The sequence below is a fragment of the Scatophagus argus genome, chromosome 16 (genome assembly GCF_020382885.2).
Source record: "Scatophagus argus isolate fScaArg1 chromosome 16, fScaArg1.pri, whole genome shotgun sequence".
NCBI classification, from domain to species: Eukaryota; Metazoa; Chordata; class Actinopteri; family Scatophagidae; genus Scatophagus; species Scatophagus argus.
Genome location: NC_058508.1, coordinates 9,507,606 through 9,519,128, shown reverse-complemented (window position 1 = coordinate 9,519,128; position 11,523 = coordinate 9,507,606). Strand labels below are relative to the sequence as shown.

Here is an 11,523-nt window from a genome sequence, read left to right as displayed (position 1 = left end):
ACTAGGCACTCCTACTAATTAAATTATCCAGTAGTATATTAACTTGTTTAAATGAACTTCATCTTATTCATCTACAAAATCCTGCTTGGATGTTTATGCAACAGTCAGAAGAAACTTATATGAAATTTAACACTTTGATACAACTTGCAAGCAATGGATCTTTTTCCTCCACTGACAGTTATATAAAATAAACAGTGCTATATTCTACGACGGTATAATGTCAGGGTTTCCAATTATTTTATCCAAGAACAAAAGGAAAAATGGGAAAAACTACTTGCCTCAATAGTGAAGACCTAACCGGAAACTGTATATGTTCATTATTTAAACTTGTCTGTAGATAGGCTTCCGGCTTTTCTGCGACACGCGTGGGCATGCAGATCTGTGCTGCACACTCACATACCTTCCTTTACATTTTCGACTTTGTTCACTTCACTTCCACTTGAGTTTTAGCTCCCTCCCACAGCAGGCGTCCTGCCTTCAGCCAATGAGCTACTACAGAGGCTCTTCATCTGTTCATATCAAAGTAGCGGCGAGCACATACTAAGAAGTATATTTTAAAAGCCCCAAATCCCAAAGATTCATGTTGACTTATATATATCATATATGTTGTATGGTAAGATATACAATACACATGATTGATACAGGTACAGCACGACATCTAGTGGCTATGCTTTGGCCAAGCATGACATGAGGATCATAACCACGTTTACCTGAAATTGCGAAAATGACAGCGCCCAGGTTGCTCGGCTGTGAGAGGTATCATTTTCCGGCCAAATCATGTGGACTAACATCGAGAACAACATCACCAATTTTAACGATTTGCATTAATTTAGCCGTGTATTTACATATAGCTCCTTACAGTCACAAACCTATACATACTTCGCGAGTACTTATATATTTGAAGAGTTGGGAATGTTTATTCTGTCACTAGATCAGCCGTATTTCATTGGTTGGTTGTTCTCTTGTGAGTCATTTTGCTAAACTAAAAGCATCACACATAACTTAAATGTCTATTATTAAATGTTCATCAGAAACCCTACTGAAATGTGTCATACATTACAAATGTTTGTTACAAAAGGTCAAAAACCCACATCAGGCAAATCCATCTGTGCTTCATATATACAATCCTTACGATTTAACTTTGACTAGTGTTCTGCAGAGTTTATACTATTTTAAGACCAGGCATAAAAGACAAGGCAATGGGGGAAAAAATAAAATCACTGCACTTATTTCAGCACAAAACCATGATCTTTAAAGACTTGTAAAAAATAAAAAAAATAATAAAAATGCATTTTATGGATGGTCAAGCAGATTAAGGAAATAGAAGTACAGAGCCAGAATTTGGTTAATATGCACTGCAGGTTTTATTACAAGTTCCATTAACTACAGGGTAGAAGAAAGAACTGGGAAATCCCAATTCACATTTACCTACAGCCAAAACCACTTTCATCAGAAAAAGGGGAAAAAAACAAAAAACAAAAATAAAAATACTGGTAAAAAACACTTCGGAGCATTTAAAAGAAGAGGTCGGTACAATAATTTCCATTACTTTAGAAGACAACCAAGTGTAAAATATTCTGCAAATGTCTAAGAACCACCCTTCTATGCAGAGAGGAAGGGAGAACTGAGGACCTTCGTTCCTTAGCTGGTGTCCATCTGGAGAAATAAAAAACAGATTAAATTAGACACCTGCAAAAATAAAATGTGAACTGATCATAGGTACTGCTTTGACAACTGAACACACCCTAGCATTGTAGGCATCTAACTGGGCATCTAGTTCCTCTGCTGAAAGCTGCTGCTTGCCGCCTCCTCGTCCACCTCGACCCCTTCCTCTGGACCCGCCTGCACCACGTCCGCCACGTCCTTTCTGCATGCCTCCGAAGCCACCTCCACGATTTCTGTTCATACCCCCGCCACCTCTGTTAAGACTGAAAAGAACACCCATACAATTAGAAGTCTGCAAGGCTTGCAAATTAAGTTTCTTGGGGAGGTGGAAAAACAAAACAAAACAAAAACCCCCTAAACTCACCCCTGCATAGGTCGCCTCTGTGTGTCAATCTGTGATGTGACGAGCTGTATGTTCATAGGGCGCCCTGATGAAAAAAAGATAGAACATAATAAACATTAATAAACCTCATGAATCAGACACAGCAGTGGTTTTGAAACATTAGTCAGGTAATTTCAGTGTTTTATGAAGTAATCAAATATAATAATGATAATCACATAAAAAGGTGAATAATGGAAGCAATGACGTGTTATTTAAAATTTGAGCTAGAGGCATACCATCAAGTGGGATGCCATTGTACTGTTTCATGGCCTTAAGGGCATCTGCCCTCCTTTCAAAGTGGACATCTGCGGTTCCCAGGCTCCTTCCTGACCGGTCATAATGAACTGCAGCCTTTTTTAGGGTCCCAAATTCAGCAAAGAGTTCCTGGGAAAAGAAAAAAGGCCAACCCTTACAATCTATGCTTTCGACCTGCACCATGTAGCACACCAATTCAACAAACATGTTCCACTGACAAAAACAACACCTGTAAAAGGTGAAAATTCAAATACCTGAATGTCTGCATCTGAGACCCCAAAGTCGAGATTGGAGACAAGGAGCTTCCCTCCAGTTTCCACACCAGCTCCTCCGCCACCCCCAGCAGCACCATTGAAGCCGCTGAAGCCGTTGTCAAACATGTCGTGCTGCCACTTATCTGGAAGCTGTTTAGGCTGCAACAGACGAAAGAGAACGCACCTGCTGACTTCAGGATCCCCCTGCCTCTGTCAATCACAGTCCACACGGCTGGGTGTTGGGGCAAGCAGAGGCTCCACTTCCAACAGGGCCAGGGTGCTCAACTCCCCCAAGAGGGTCCCCCAATGTTCCCTGCCCACCCCATCACTACAAGCAAGTGAATCAGTTCAGACAGGAGGACATACACAAGACAAAGAACTTAACTACAACAGCAAGGGGATGTGTGGTAAATGACCTCCATATTCATTCAAACTATATAATTTCAAACATAAGGTCTAATAGCATATACTGAGACTATAATATATATATTAATGTACTGAGAACAGACAAGTCAAAATTGAGCAGTTTATTATGTCAAACCCACCCACAATCTCTATACTAACCCCTCAATCAACTTGCCCTCCCCAACTAGCTAGAAATATAGCCCCTTGTTCTCTTGCCATCTGCGCCTCCACCAAAGGCTCTCCAGATCTGATCCTCGGGTACACAGGGGGGTCGCCATCTGAAGCAGCGTTGCCTCCAGCGTTGCACCAAGTTTCCCGGCCCGCCCAAAAGTTCTTTACCAAGCCACGAAGGGGCTTTCATGAAGGAAAATTGTCCATAAGATGAGGTGGGTCGGAAAAACAACTAGGGCCAACTACCCCCTCTATGCAAGCGTGGATTATTCGAGCGTCCATTTTGAAACCACGCCATTTTGATAGTGGCTTTGTTAAGCTCGTATAAACACGTATTCACACTTAAAGAGTGACGACTTATATGAACGCTATCGCAGGGATTGAAGTCCACTGATCCATCCACAAGTAACAGCCACAATGGTTGAAAAGCCACCAAACAGGCCTTGTTGTGAAACCCGCCAGCCACTCCTGAACAAAAGGCCGCCTGGTCGCTGCACCGAGATACTATGCTCCCAGAAGCGGTGGAAAAAAATCATTTTCGGGTGAATTTTCTCGATGAAGTGGTTTCCTCTCACCTTCATTTTGACACTTGGAGTGGAAAGCACTGTTACTGACCGTGAGCGACTAGCGCTAATTTAAGATGCTGGATTCAAAATGGCGCTGTCGAGGCCTTCGCGATCCAACTTTAGCTAGTTAGCCAATATGGCTAGCATATTTGCTCTCCAAAAGGCCTCTTCTTGAAACCGATGTAACACATATGAGTTGTGGGAGAAGGGACACACTATGCATACAACTTCCTTTAATGCATAACCGCAAACCACAGAGCTCTGATATGAGGGACCCTCGGCGGTTATAGCAATCATTTTATTAGCTTGACTAGCAAAATGGCTAGATGGTTAGCTAGCAAGCATACTGGAGAATAGAAGGATGTTACCCAGGCATTTTCTGGTTTGCCGAAGGTTTTTCCTTTTTCTGCCCATTCCTCTAATTTTCTCATACCCTGCTGTAAGGCGTTGGTCTGCCTCTACCGCGGTTCAGGTTCTGACGGTTCCTCATAGGGCCGGAACCGCCGCCTCGGCCTCCAAATCCTCCACCGCTGACTCCAAGACGCCCCGCGCCTCCTCCTCGGCCACCGCCTGAGCCTCCGCGGCCCCGACCTCTTCCTCCCCGGCCTCCACCTCTCTGCTGCCTGTTCTGCTTGATAATGTCGTCTAGAGACATATCCATTTTGTCGGTCATTATGCTGCCCCAATAGTGCTAAACTGTCAACAAAGTATAAAAAAAATACACCCTAGCCTTGATTGGTCCCTCACTTTCTCCTTGCACAGCTCGACGCTCTCTGAACCGAGAAACACAATGAGCAAACAATCGCCGTATGTAGACACACCGCTTCGTTGCGTCCTGCACGTACACGTGACGTCATCGCGTAATATGCGTGTCCAAGAAACGTGAGTCATTGGCTGTAACAATTCAGCTGTAACACAAAACATGCTGTCGTCACAGCTGTCATCTTGTTCCTCAATAACTCAGTAATAGTTTTAAGTTTTCCTGCACAGACTCTAGTCATTGATGCAGTTAAAGCTAGAACTGAATTTAATTAATTCGATAGTTTAAATTAATTTGTCAATTAATCAATTGAAAAATAATCAGAAACTATTTTGATCATCAATTATTCTTAGAAGCCATTTTAAAATTTGTTCCCAGCCTCTTAAATATGAATATTTGCCAATTTCTTGTTAGTCTATAGAATCACACTAAATTTCCAGCTAGACAAAACAGTATTAGTATAAACACAGTATTTGGTAAGTGTTGGAGCAATTGATTATGAAGGTAATCATTGTTCACAGCTATAAAACTAGCACAGCCAGGACATAGCATAGATTATTCCAATTATCTGGCTTTATGAAATTCCCTCCGGTGTAAAATTCAGGGTATGTTTCACTGTACGTCCCTTCACCATGTTCATATTCATGTAGGATCAATACGAGCAGGAGTTCTGTAAAAGTCCTTTATTCAACATTTTGTTTCAAGGCTTAGGGGATGGGAGTTATCCAAGGACAGCATATTCGGGGAGGTCTCTACTTCGTTAAGTCCATTTGAGGACAAAAAAAATTGTAATAAAATGTTGGCCTTCTACATAGATTTGGCTTCCAAAACTTGCCCATAAACTGCGTATCCAATGTGACCCTTACATTACCTCTACATTTTACTGATCAAACTATCTTCCAAAACAAAACAAGAAAAAAAAAAAAAAATTAGAAGCCAGCCCTTTTGCATTTTCTTCCAAAGTCATATAAGTAGCAGTAGTGAAGAAAAAGGGTTTGTATTTAAGACTGCAGTCTTTTGTGTCCTGTGGAGAGTGTCAACAGTTTGTACCTCTGCATCAGATGTCAGGAATTTTTAATAAAAGTTTGCATCAGTCCCATCCACATAAAGAATCTACATATGAAGATTTTCTGACTTGAAAAACATGAACCAGGACACAGGAGAATTTGTGCTCCTCCGAAATCCCACTTCTTTTCTTCTTACTTGTAAAGGGTAAAGAGCAAGATGGGGGGCTGCTATGGTCCAGAGATCAGAAATGAGGCAGAAATGGCATTCTGTGCTAGAAGGGCCAACAGGGCTGACTTGGCTGATGGAGGAAAAGTTCTCGAGGATAATGGGTGGAAAAAAGCGACCGGACCATCATGAGAAAGACTAGGACTTTTTGGAGTCCTGTGTGCTGCGTTTCTTGAGGTCACTCAGGTCCACTGGTGTGAAAGCTGCAAGACCAGACAGAAACAAGTTGTTAACTAGCCTTTACTTGTGTAATGTAAGCCCGAAATGTAGCCCACTTCACTATTAAGTTACAATGTAACTTACAATGTAGGTTAGGATTTGGGTTCTTCTCCACATACTCCTGTGGTCCACGGTCATTACGTTCACTATTTTGTGTTGATCTGATGTCTCTGAGCACACACTGCCAGGCTGTGAAAGCGTAAGGGCACCCATGCTTGTGTTACATTTAGAAAATCTTATTTCATGTTGTACATCTGTTAGCACTGCATGACAAGGTAGACTAAAAGTAAATAAGTTCAAATTAATGAAGGAGAGACCAATATAGTGTTCAGTCTTGCTGCATCCAAGTTATAGAAATGTTCAGTTCTCAGAGGTTGATTATTCTGATCATTACCAAAATAAAATGGTTATATCATTCTGAAGGAAAACAGATGTCAATGTAAGCAACAGTACTTACTATCGTGTATAAAGCGCACATTTTCCTCATGTGCTGGGGTGAAAAGCTCCCCACTATTAGTCGGGGACCGAGGGCTTGAAGTCCGCTTGTAACTGTTCACCATCCTGGGAGCAGATGAGCTTCACAAACATGAAAACAGCAAAATGAGCAGACATTCAAGTCTTTTAATCACTGTTTACTGTAGCCTAAATGTCACATACAATACTTCTGTGTCTCAAGCCCAAAGCAGCACATACCTAGTAGAACACCACCAATGTTTTCAATTGACCCTTTTGTATTTGCGGATTAGCACTAAATTGAATAACTTGTTACAGACCTGGTCATTCTGTTTGCAGTCTGCACTCGCTCTTCGCTCCTCTGTGGTGAGTGGATTTGAAGAACACAAAGGATCAGAAGTCCTCAGCTGAATTCTATCGGTAAACAACAGTGACAACAATAGCACCCACATTCGATCTAAGAAGTTATTTTCTAAATGGCACAACACAGACCTACCTGTAAACCAAAGCTACCTATTAGAAACGGTTAACTATTGACATTGTAAGTTAGATCACACAGTAAAGTTTTAAAGCTACTTGCTATTCACTTACAATAAACTGCAGCGCTACTATCTGAAGAGTTCTGATGATTAATGTAACATTAGGGGCAATACGAGTTTTGTTAACTCATAATCGCTAGCGTTAACCACTGTTCTCTATCCCGAAAGTACGCCCTGTGTCTCGACTACATGAACAAATATTGACGTTAGCTAGCCAAGGGGCTATTGTTTACGTTTTTAATTCAGTGGTTTCAATAGTGTTAGCAGCAGGCTACAGAACCAAAGCCAGTAAGTTAAGCACTGGTAAATTTCACACCAGTAAGAATGTGTATTAGTTCTACAATTGCTTCTGCTTGAATCTGATTCGTGTCCCCCTATAGCTATGTCCTGTGGGACAGCTAACTATAGATTTGCTGACACAATAATTTCAGCTAACTTTAGCCTGCTAGCTCGCTAGTTGAGTTACATTGTCCTGTCGTGACGTTAGCTTCAATCAGCTAATATTTTGCAGGCGTTATTGGTCCTTAAAATTTATTAGAAAGACATTAGAACAGTTATAAATGTTTCAAGATGACCAGTAAAGTACACATTGCTAAGACACTCAACAAACCTTTTTTCTGGCCCTTCCTTTCGATTTCTTTATTCAGAGACTGTGTACGCCGTCAGACTTGGCTAAAACGTTGCCAATGCCAACCAATCATTTCCGGGAAAAGACACGGAAGTGAAAGCGCTCAACATCTATGGTCCTCACAGAAGTAAATATTGACGTTATATATCATGCACCATGTGAATATACAGCCAACAATAACGACGCCAATAGTAGTACAATAGTTTCTTCAAAAAAGAGAAAGCTTATATGTATGCTTATTGGTTTACATTGCCTCGTTTACATAGACTCTCCCACCGCTTTCTTTAAAAATATGTTGCGTCTTATTTCATAAAAATACAACGTTACAGTTATATTTTTCATAACTGCCCCTGTATTTCCATTTTACATTCATGCCAGGATATGTTCTATAATAATTTTTTCCAATTTAGTGACTGTCACAAGTCTAAAGCTTCAGCAGGAGCAGCAAAACCGCATAAAATTTTATTTTAGCTAGTCTTGTAACAGGTTTTATGCTGAGACAGTGGATGAAATGCATCAAATGATGGTGGTGAAAATGTAGGTGTGTTTGCTCCAGTTCTTTTAATTTAAAATTTTCTTGAACAGACGACACAGCAGCAACTCAGTCATATTTATAAAAGGTCTCTTTATTTCTGAAAACATACAAAAATAATTGTTGAAGAGAAAAGTATAAGACTTTCATTGCTGACATTTGCATTCCTACAACAAAAAACTATAGCAATATATAAAGGAACTGTACCGTGGCAGTAGAAGTGCTTGTATACCATAAACTTAATGTTTTTTTGATTACTGACCATCAGTGAAGTATCAATTATTAATTTGGCTGATCCTCTTTCTGCCCAGCAGTGAGGATAGATAAAACACCAACATTTCAGCTAAAGTCTGTGTTGTAAATATATATTATAATCAGTTCAATTTTTTTCTAAACATACAGTCTGCAGAGTGCAACCAGCCACTTATAAAAGTGATTGTTTAACACTAACACAAAATAAAAATACTTAAACCATGAAGACAGACATTCATCTTACCTAATTTCTTCAGAAATGGGCCACACACAACAAGTGAAAATGGCATATTGATTCAGTGACACATTGTTGGTATTGTATTACATCAGAGTGGGCGGAGAGTGAAGACAGGGGAATAAAAGAGGATTAAAATTTGCAGTATAGAAACTGGCAGTATGACAAATACCCAAATGCACAAAATAAAGTAAAATAAAATAAAAACAACCAGAAAGAAAACATACAGCTCAGTTGAGTACTGCTTTAAGGTTATAATTAAAACAATAATAATCTCATAGCGATTTGTGCTGCACTTTTGAAAAAGAGAACCACCATTTTACCATACTACAGGATTAGTGACATGGCCCTAGCTCTGGCTGTGTTCATCCACTCTGTTACAAGTTTGTTTGGTATTGTACACAGTTAAATCTGTTTCATTTTTTATTCTTTTCTTTTCTTAGTGCTCAGCTTTCTGTTTTCTCTCAGGGATCCATTTGGTGCCCCATCACACACAGCCTGCCTCAAACAGTTTGACCAGCTCTTTGCAGTCTGGATCAATGAGGTCTGCAGGCTTCTCTCCACTTTCGTTTTCTGCCTCTGTGCTGGCTCCCACTGACAAAAGATACCTGAGTGAGGAATGGAGCAACACATTGTTAAATTGAAGTTTTCAGGCATAAAGAAACATGATGTAGTTTATCATTACTATGCTTGATTTTCTTTTTTTTCCCCATTGCCTCAACTTCAGAATAAGGGGAAATGCCAAAATTCAGCAGTATTGGTTCAGCTTTGTGTTTTGTACATCAGTTCATTTCTACTTATGGATTTAATTAAACACAAAACATCCCCACTAATATTTTGACATTGTAAATTCTCTGCTATCCTGTGTTTTCCCTCTCTTCTAATAAATGTTAAATGTCATGTTTGTGTATTGTGATTGTGGAATTATGCAGCAGTTTTATGTTATGTTGAGTGTTTGAAGCCAAACCGTTAGTGTCATATCCAGATAGTTTGTCTTTTCAAAGGTCATTGTAAGTAGGTGACCTCTTCTTTTTCTTTGAGGGATTTGAAGTTTGGATATTTCATAGAAAATGAGGAAAATTTCTATTTCACATCCCCCCAGTTTCTATCAATTGAAAGAATGAAAGACATATTTTTTGTTTTGTAGCAAAATTACTCATTTTGTGATTCTAAAAAGCAAGCATGATCAGTCAAGACTAAAATTGTGTCACCTGGCAATTTCTGGGTAGCCATCACTGCAGGCCATGTGAAGTGGCGTCCAGCCATCTTCGTCTCTCTGATGAACATCGGCGCCATATTTTACCAGCAACTTCACTACCTCCAGATTTCCTGTCAGCACAGCTTCATGTAGTGCTGCCATACCTGCACATAAGACTACATCAGACCTCTGCAGCAGCGCTCATGCCAGGCATTAACAGCTAAACAGTTTTGAAGCCTTGCTCCTCACTGGCTGACACAATTTAAATTTCTCATTTCAAATCAAACGTCAAAGTTTAAAGTTATGAATCCTTGTTGCAAACATTTCTGGACAAAAAAATGCAAAAGCTGTGGAGACTTTGCTCACCTGAGTGGAAGAGTGTATCGACACGAACCTTCCTCGCTCTCATGAAACGACCGATTTGCTCCAGATCTCCTCGTCTTACAATATCCTGGAAGATGATGTCATTGGGGAAGTGCACAGTCCTCTTTGCAGGTGTGACAGGTATTACAGGCGCAGGAAGGTCTTGTGCTTGCGTGTGCTGTGATGAACTGTACCGTGAACTTTTGCTGTATGAAGGGATATATGTTGAAGTAGCCTTGTAAGAGGACGTGTAATGTGAATGTGATGGGGTGTAATGTGTTGTGCTGTACTGAGTCGGGGTATACTTTGTTGTAGAAGTATATGAAGATGTGTAGTGCGTTGGTGTATAATGTGAGGGGGTGTAATAGGTAGGTGTGTGGTATGTTGGTGTGTACTGTGAACTGCGCGTGTACGTTGACACTGGTACATGGTAGTTGTACTTCATCCCTGCAGTTTGCAGCTCTGCCTCCCCCTTCACTGTCAGCCCAGGAGGAGTGAAGTGAGAAATCCACAAGAACACACCAGTCTGAGCAGTATCCCGTGTTCTGGTCCTTTTCCCTCTCCTCGCTTGTGTATTATCCTTTCAGTTGCTGGAATACCTCCTGCTGTTACCGTCGAATACAAATACTTCTCAGATCCTTTGCGTCAGTCCCCTGCTTTTAGCTTTTACAGTCCTCTTTTTCTTGCCTGCCGTGGATCTCCCCCATCTGAATTTGAAACTGGTTTTGCACAGTATGTTTGCCGTTGTACAAAAACGTCGTCCGATGGGGCAAGTGGGAGAGGAGCCCTTATATACCCTCTCTGGATCTATTTTAGGGCCTAAGATCCAGTGACTTCAGCTCAGAAATGAGTGGCCCTTGCCCGGCTCCTCCTCTTGAACAGTCACATGCTCACTCATACTGCACCCACCCTGAGATCATAAAAATGTTGACAACCAAAATGTTCCCTCTGAGTCTTCCTTGAGACATACATCACCCCAAATAAACATCCAAGCGACTCTGATTATTATCTGTTTTACATATGAGAGAGAGAGGGAGACTATACTTCAATTGTATAAGAGACTTTGAGCTCATTTATTTCCCTATTTTATACTATTACAAGCAATGATATATGTCAGTGTTCTGTGAATCATGTTGTTTTGATGCCATTAATAAGAGATATTTATTGCAAGACAAATAAACAACAGTATCCTGCACTAGCACATGATTTCATTTTGGCATGTGTTGTTGATTTGTCTGCTCACGTCATACCTGATTGTGCAATATAACGTAGGTTACGCCAGAGGCATTAGAAACTGATTTCAAAAACATATTTTATACATTTACTTTTTTTTTTTGGAATAACAAGTGAATCATTAAGTAAAATTTCTAGAATGTTTTTGCTCCATTCATTCACGTTCCTTCTCATGTTCCC

At 40.4% G+C, this 11,523-nt stretch overlaps 3 protein-coding genes across 3 annotated transcripts; all 3 read right to left on the bottom strand.

Annotated features, from left to right (window-relative positions):
* Positions 1-1,340: 1,340 nt before the first annotated feature.
* alyref (Aly/REF export factor) lies at positions 1,341-4,497 on the bottom strand. The gene is made up of 6 exons (XM_046416368.1): positions 4,132-4,497; positions 2,557-2,715; positions 2,284-2,431; positions 2,030-2,093; positions 1,745-1,928; positions 1,341-1,656 (listed from the first exon to the last, which is right to left on the bottom strand). Exons 1-6 carry the CDS (start codon positions 4,369-4,371, stop codon positions 1,642-1,644), a joined length of 810 nt encoding a protein of 269 aa, XP_046272324.1. The 5' UTR covers positions 4,372-4,497; the 3' UTR covers positions 1,341-1,641.
* Positions 4,498-5,126: 629 nt separating this feature from the next.
* On the bottom strand, positions 5,127-7,613 carry mcrip1 (MAPK regulated corepressor interacting protein 1). Its single transcript, XM_046416371.1, has 5 exons — positions 7,513-7,613; positions 6,684-6,777; positions 6,368-6,486; positions 5,995-6,099; positions 5,127-5,894 (listed from the first exon to the last, which is right to left on the bottom strand). Exons 2-5 carry the CDS (start codon positions 6,689-6,691, stop codon positions 5,830-5,832), a joined length of 297 nt encoding a protein of 98 aa, XP_046272327.1. The 5' UTR covers positions 6,692-6,777; positions 7,513-7,613; the 3' UTR covers positions 5,127-5,829.
* A 522-nt stretch (positions 7,614-8,135) lies between these two features.
* Positions 8,136-10,897, bottom strand: ppp1r27a (protein phosphatase 1, regulatory subunit 27a). Its single transcript, XM_046416513.1, has 3 exons — positions 10,114-10,897; positions 9,761-9,911; positions 8,136-9,157 (listed from the first exon to the last, which is right to left on the bottom strand). The coding sequence occupies exons 1-3, from the start codon at positions 10,553-10,555 to the stop codon at positions 9,037-9,039; spliced, it is 714 nt and encodes a 237-aa protein (XP_046272469.1). The 5' UTR covers positions 10,556-10,897; the 3' UTR covers positions 8,136-9,036.
* Positions 10,898-11,523: the final 626 nt, after the last annotated feature.

Excerpts from the sequence above, each read along its gene's own strand:
- alyref (XM_046416368.1), bottom strand. The coding sequence starts at position 4,371 with ATGACCGACAAAATGGATATGTCTCTAGACGACATTATCAAGCAGAAC. Across the intron at positions 2,432-2,556 it reads TCTCAGATGCAGACATTCAG|GAACTCTTTGCTGAATTTGG; the intron begins GTATTTGAATTT and ends TTCTTTTCCCAG. Across the intron at positions 1,929-2,029 it reads CAGAGGCGACCTATGCAGGG|TCTTAACAGAGGTGGCGGGG; the intron begins GTGAGTTTAGGG and ends TGTTCTTTTCAG.
- mcrip1 (XM_046416371.1), bottom strand. Across the intron at positions 6,100-6,367 it reads TGTGCGCTTTATACACGATA|CCTGGCAGTGTGTGCTCAGA; the intron begins GTAAGTACTGTT and ends ACGCTTTCACAG. Across the intron at positions 5,895-5,994 it reads CCCAAATCCTAACCTACATT|CTTTCACACCAGTGGACCTG; the intron begins GTAAGTTACATT and ends CTGGTCTTGCAG.
- ppp1r27a (XM_046416513.1), bottom strand. The coding sequence starts at position 10,555 with ATGAAGTACAACTACCATGTACCAGTGTCAACGTACACGCGCAGTTCA. Across the intron at positions 9,912-10,113 it reads CGATACACTCTTCCACTCAG|GTATGGCAGCACTACATGAA; the intron begins GTGAGCAAAGTC and ends TCTTATGTGCAG. Across the intron at positions 9,158-9,760 it reads GGCTACCCAGAAATTGCCAG|GTATCTTTTGTCAGTGGGAG; the intron begins GTGACACAATTT and ends TTCCTCACTCAG.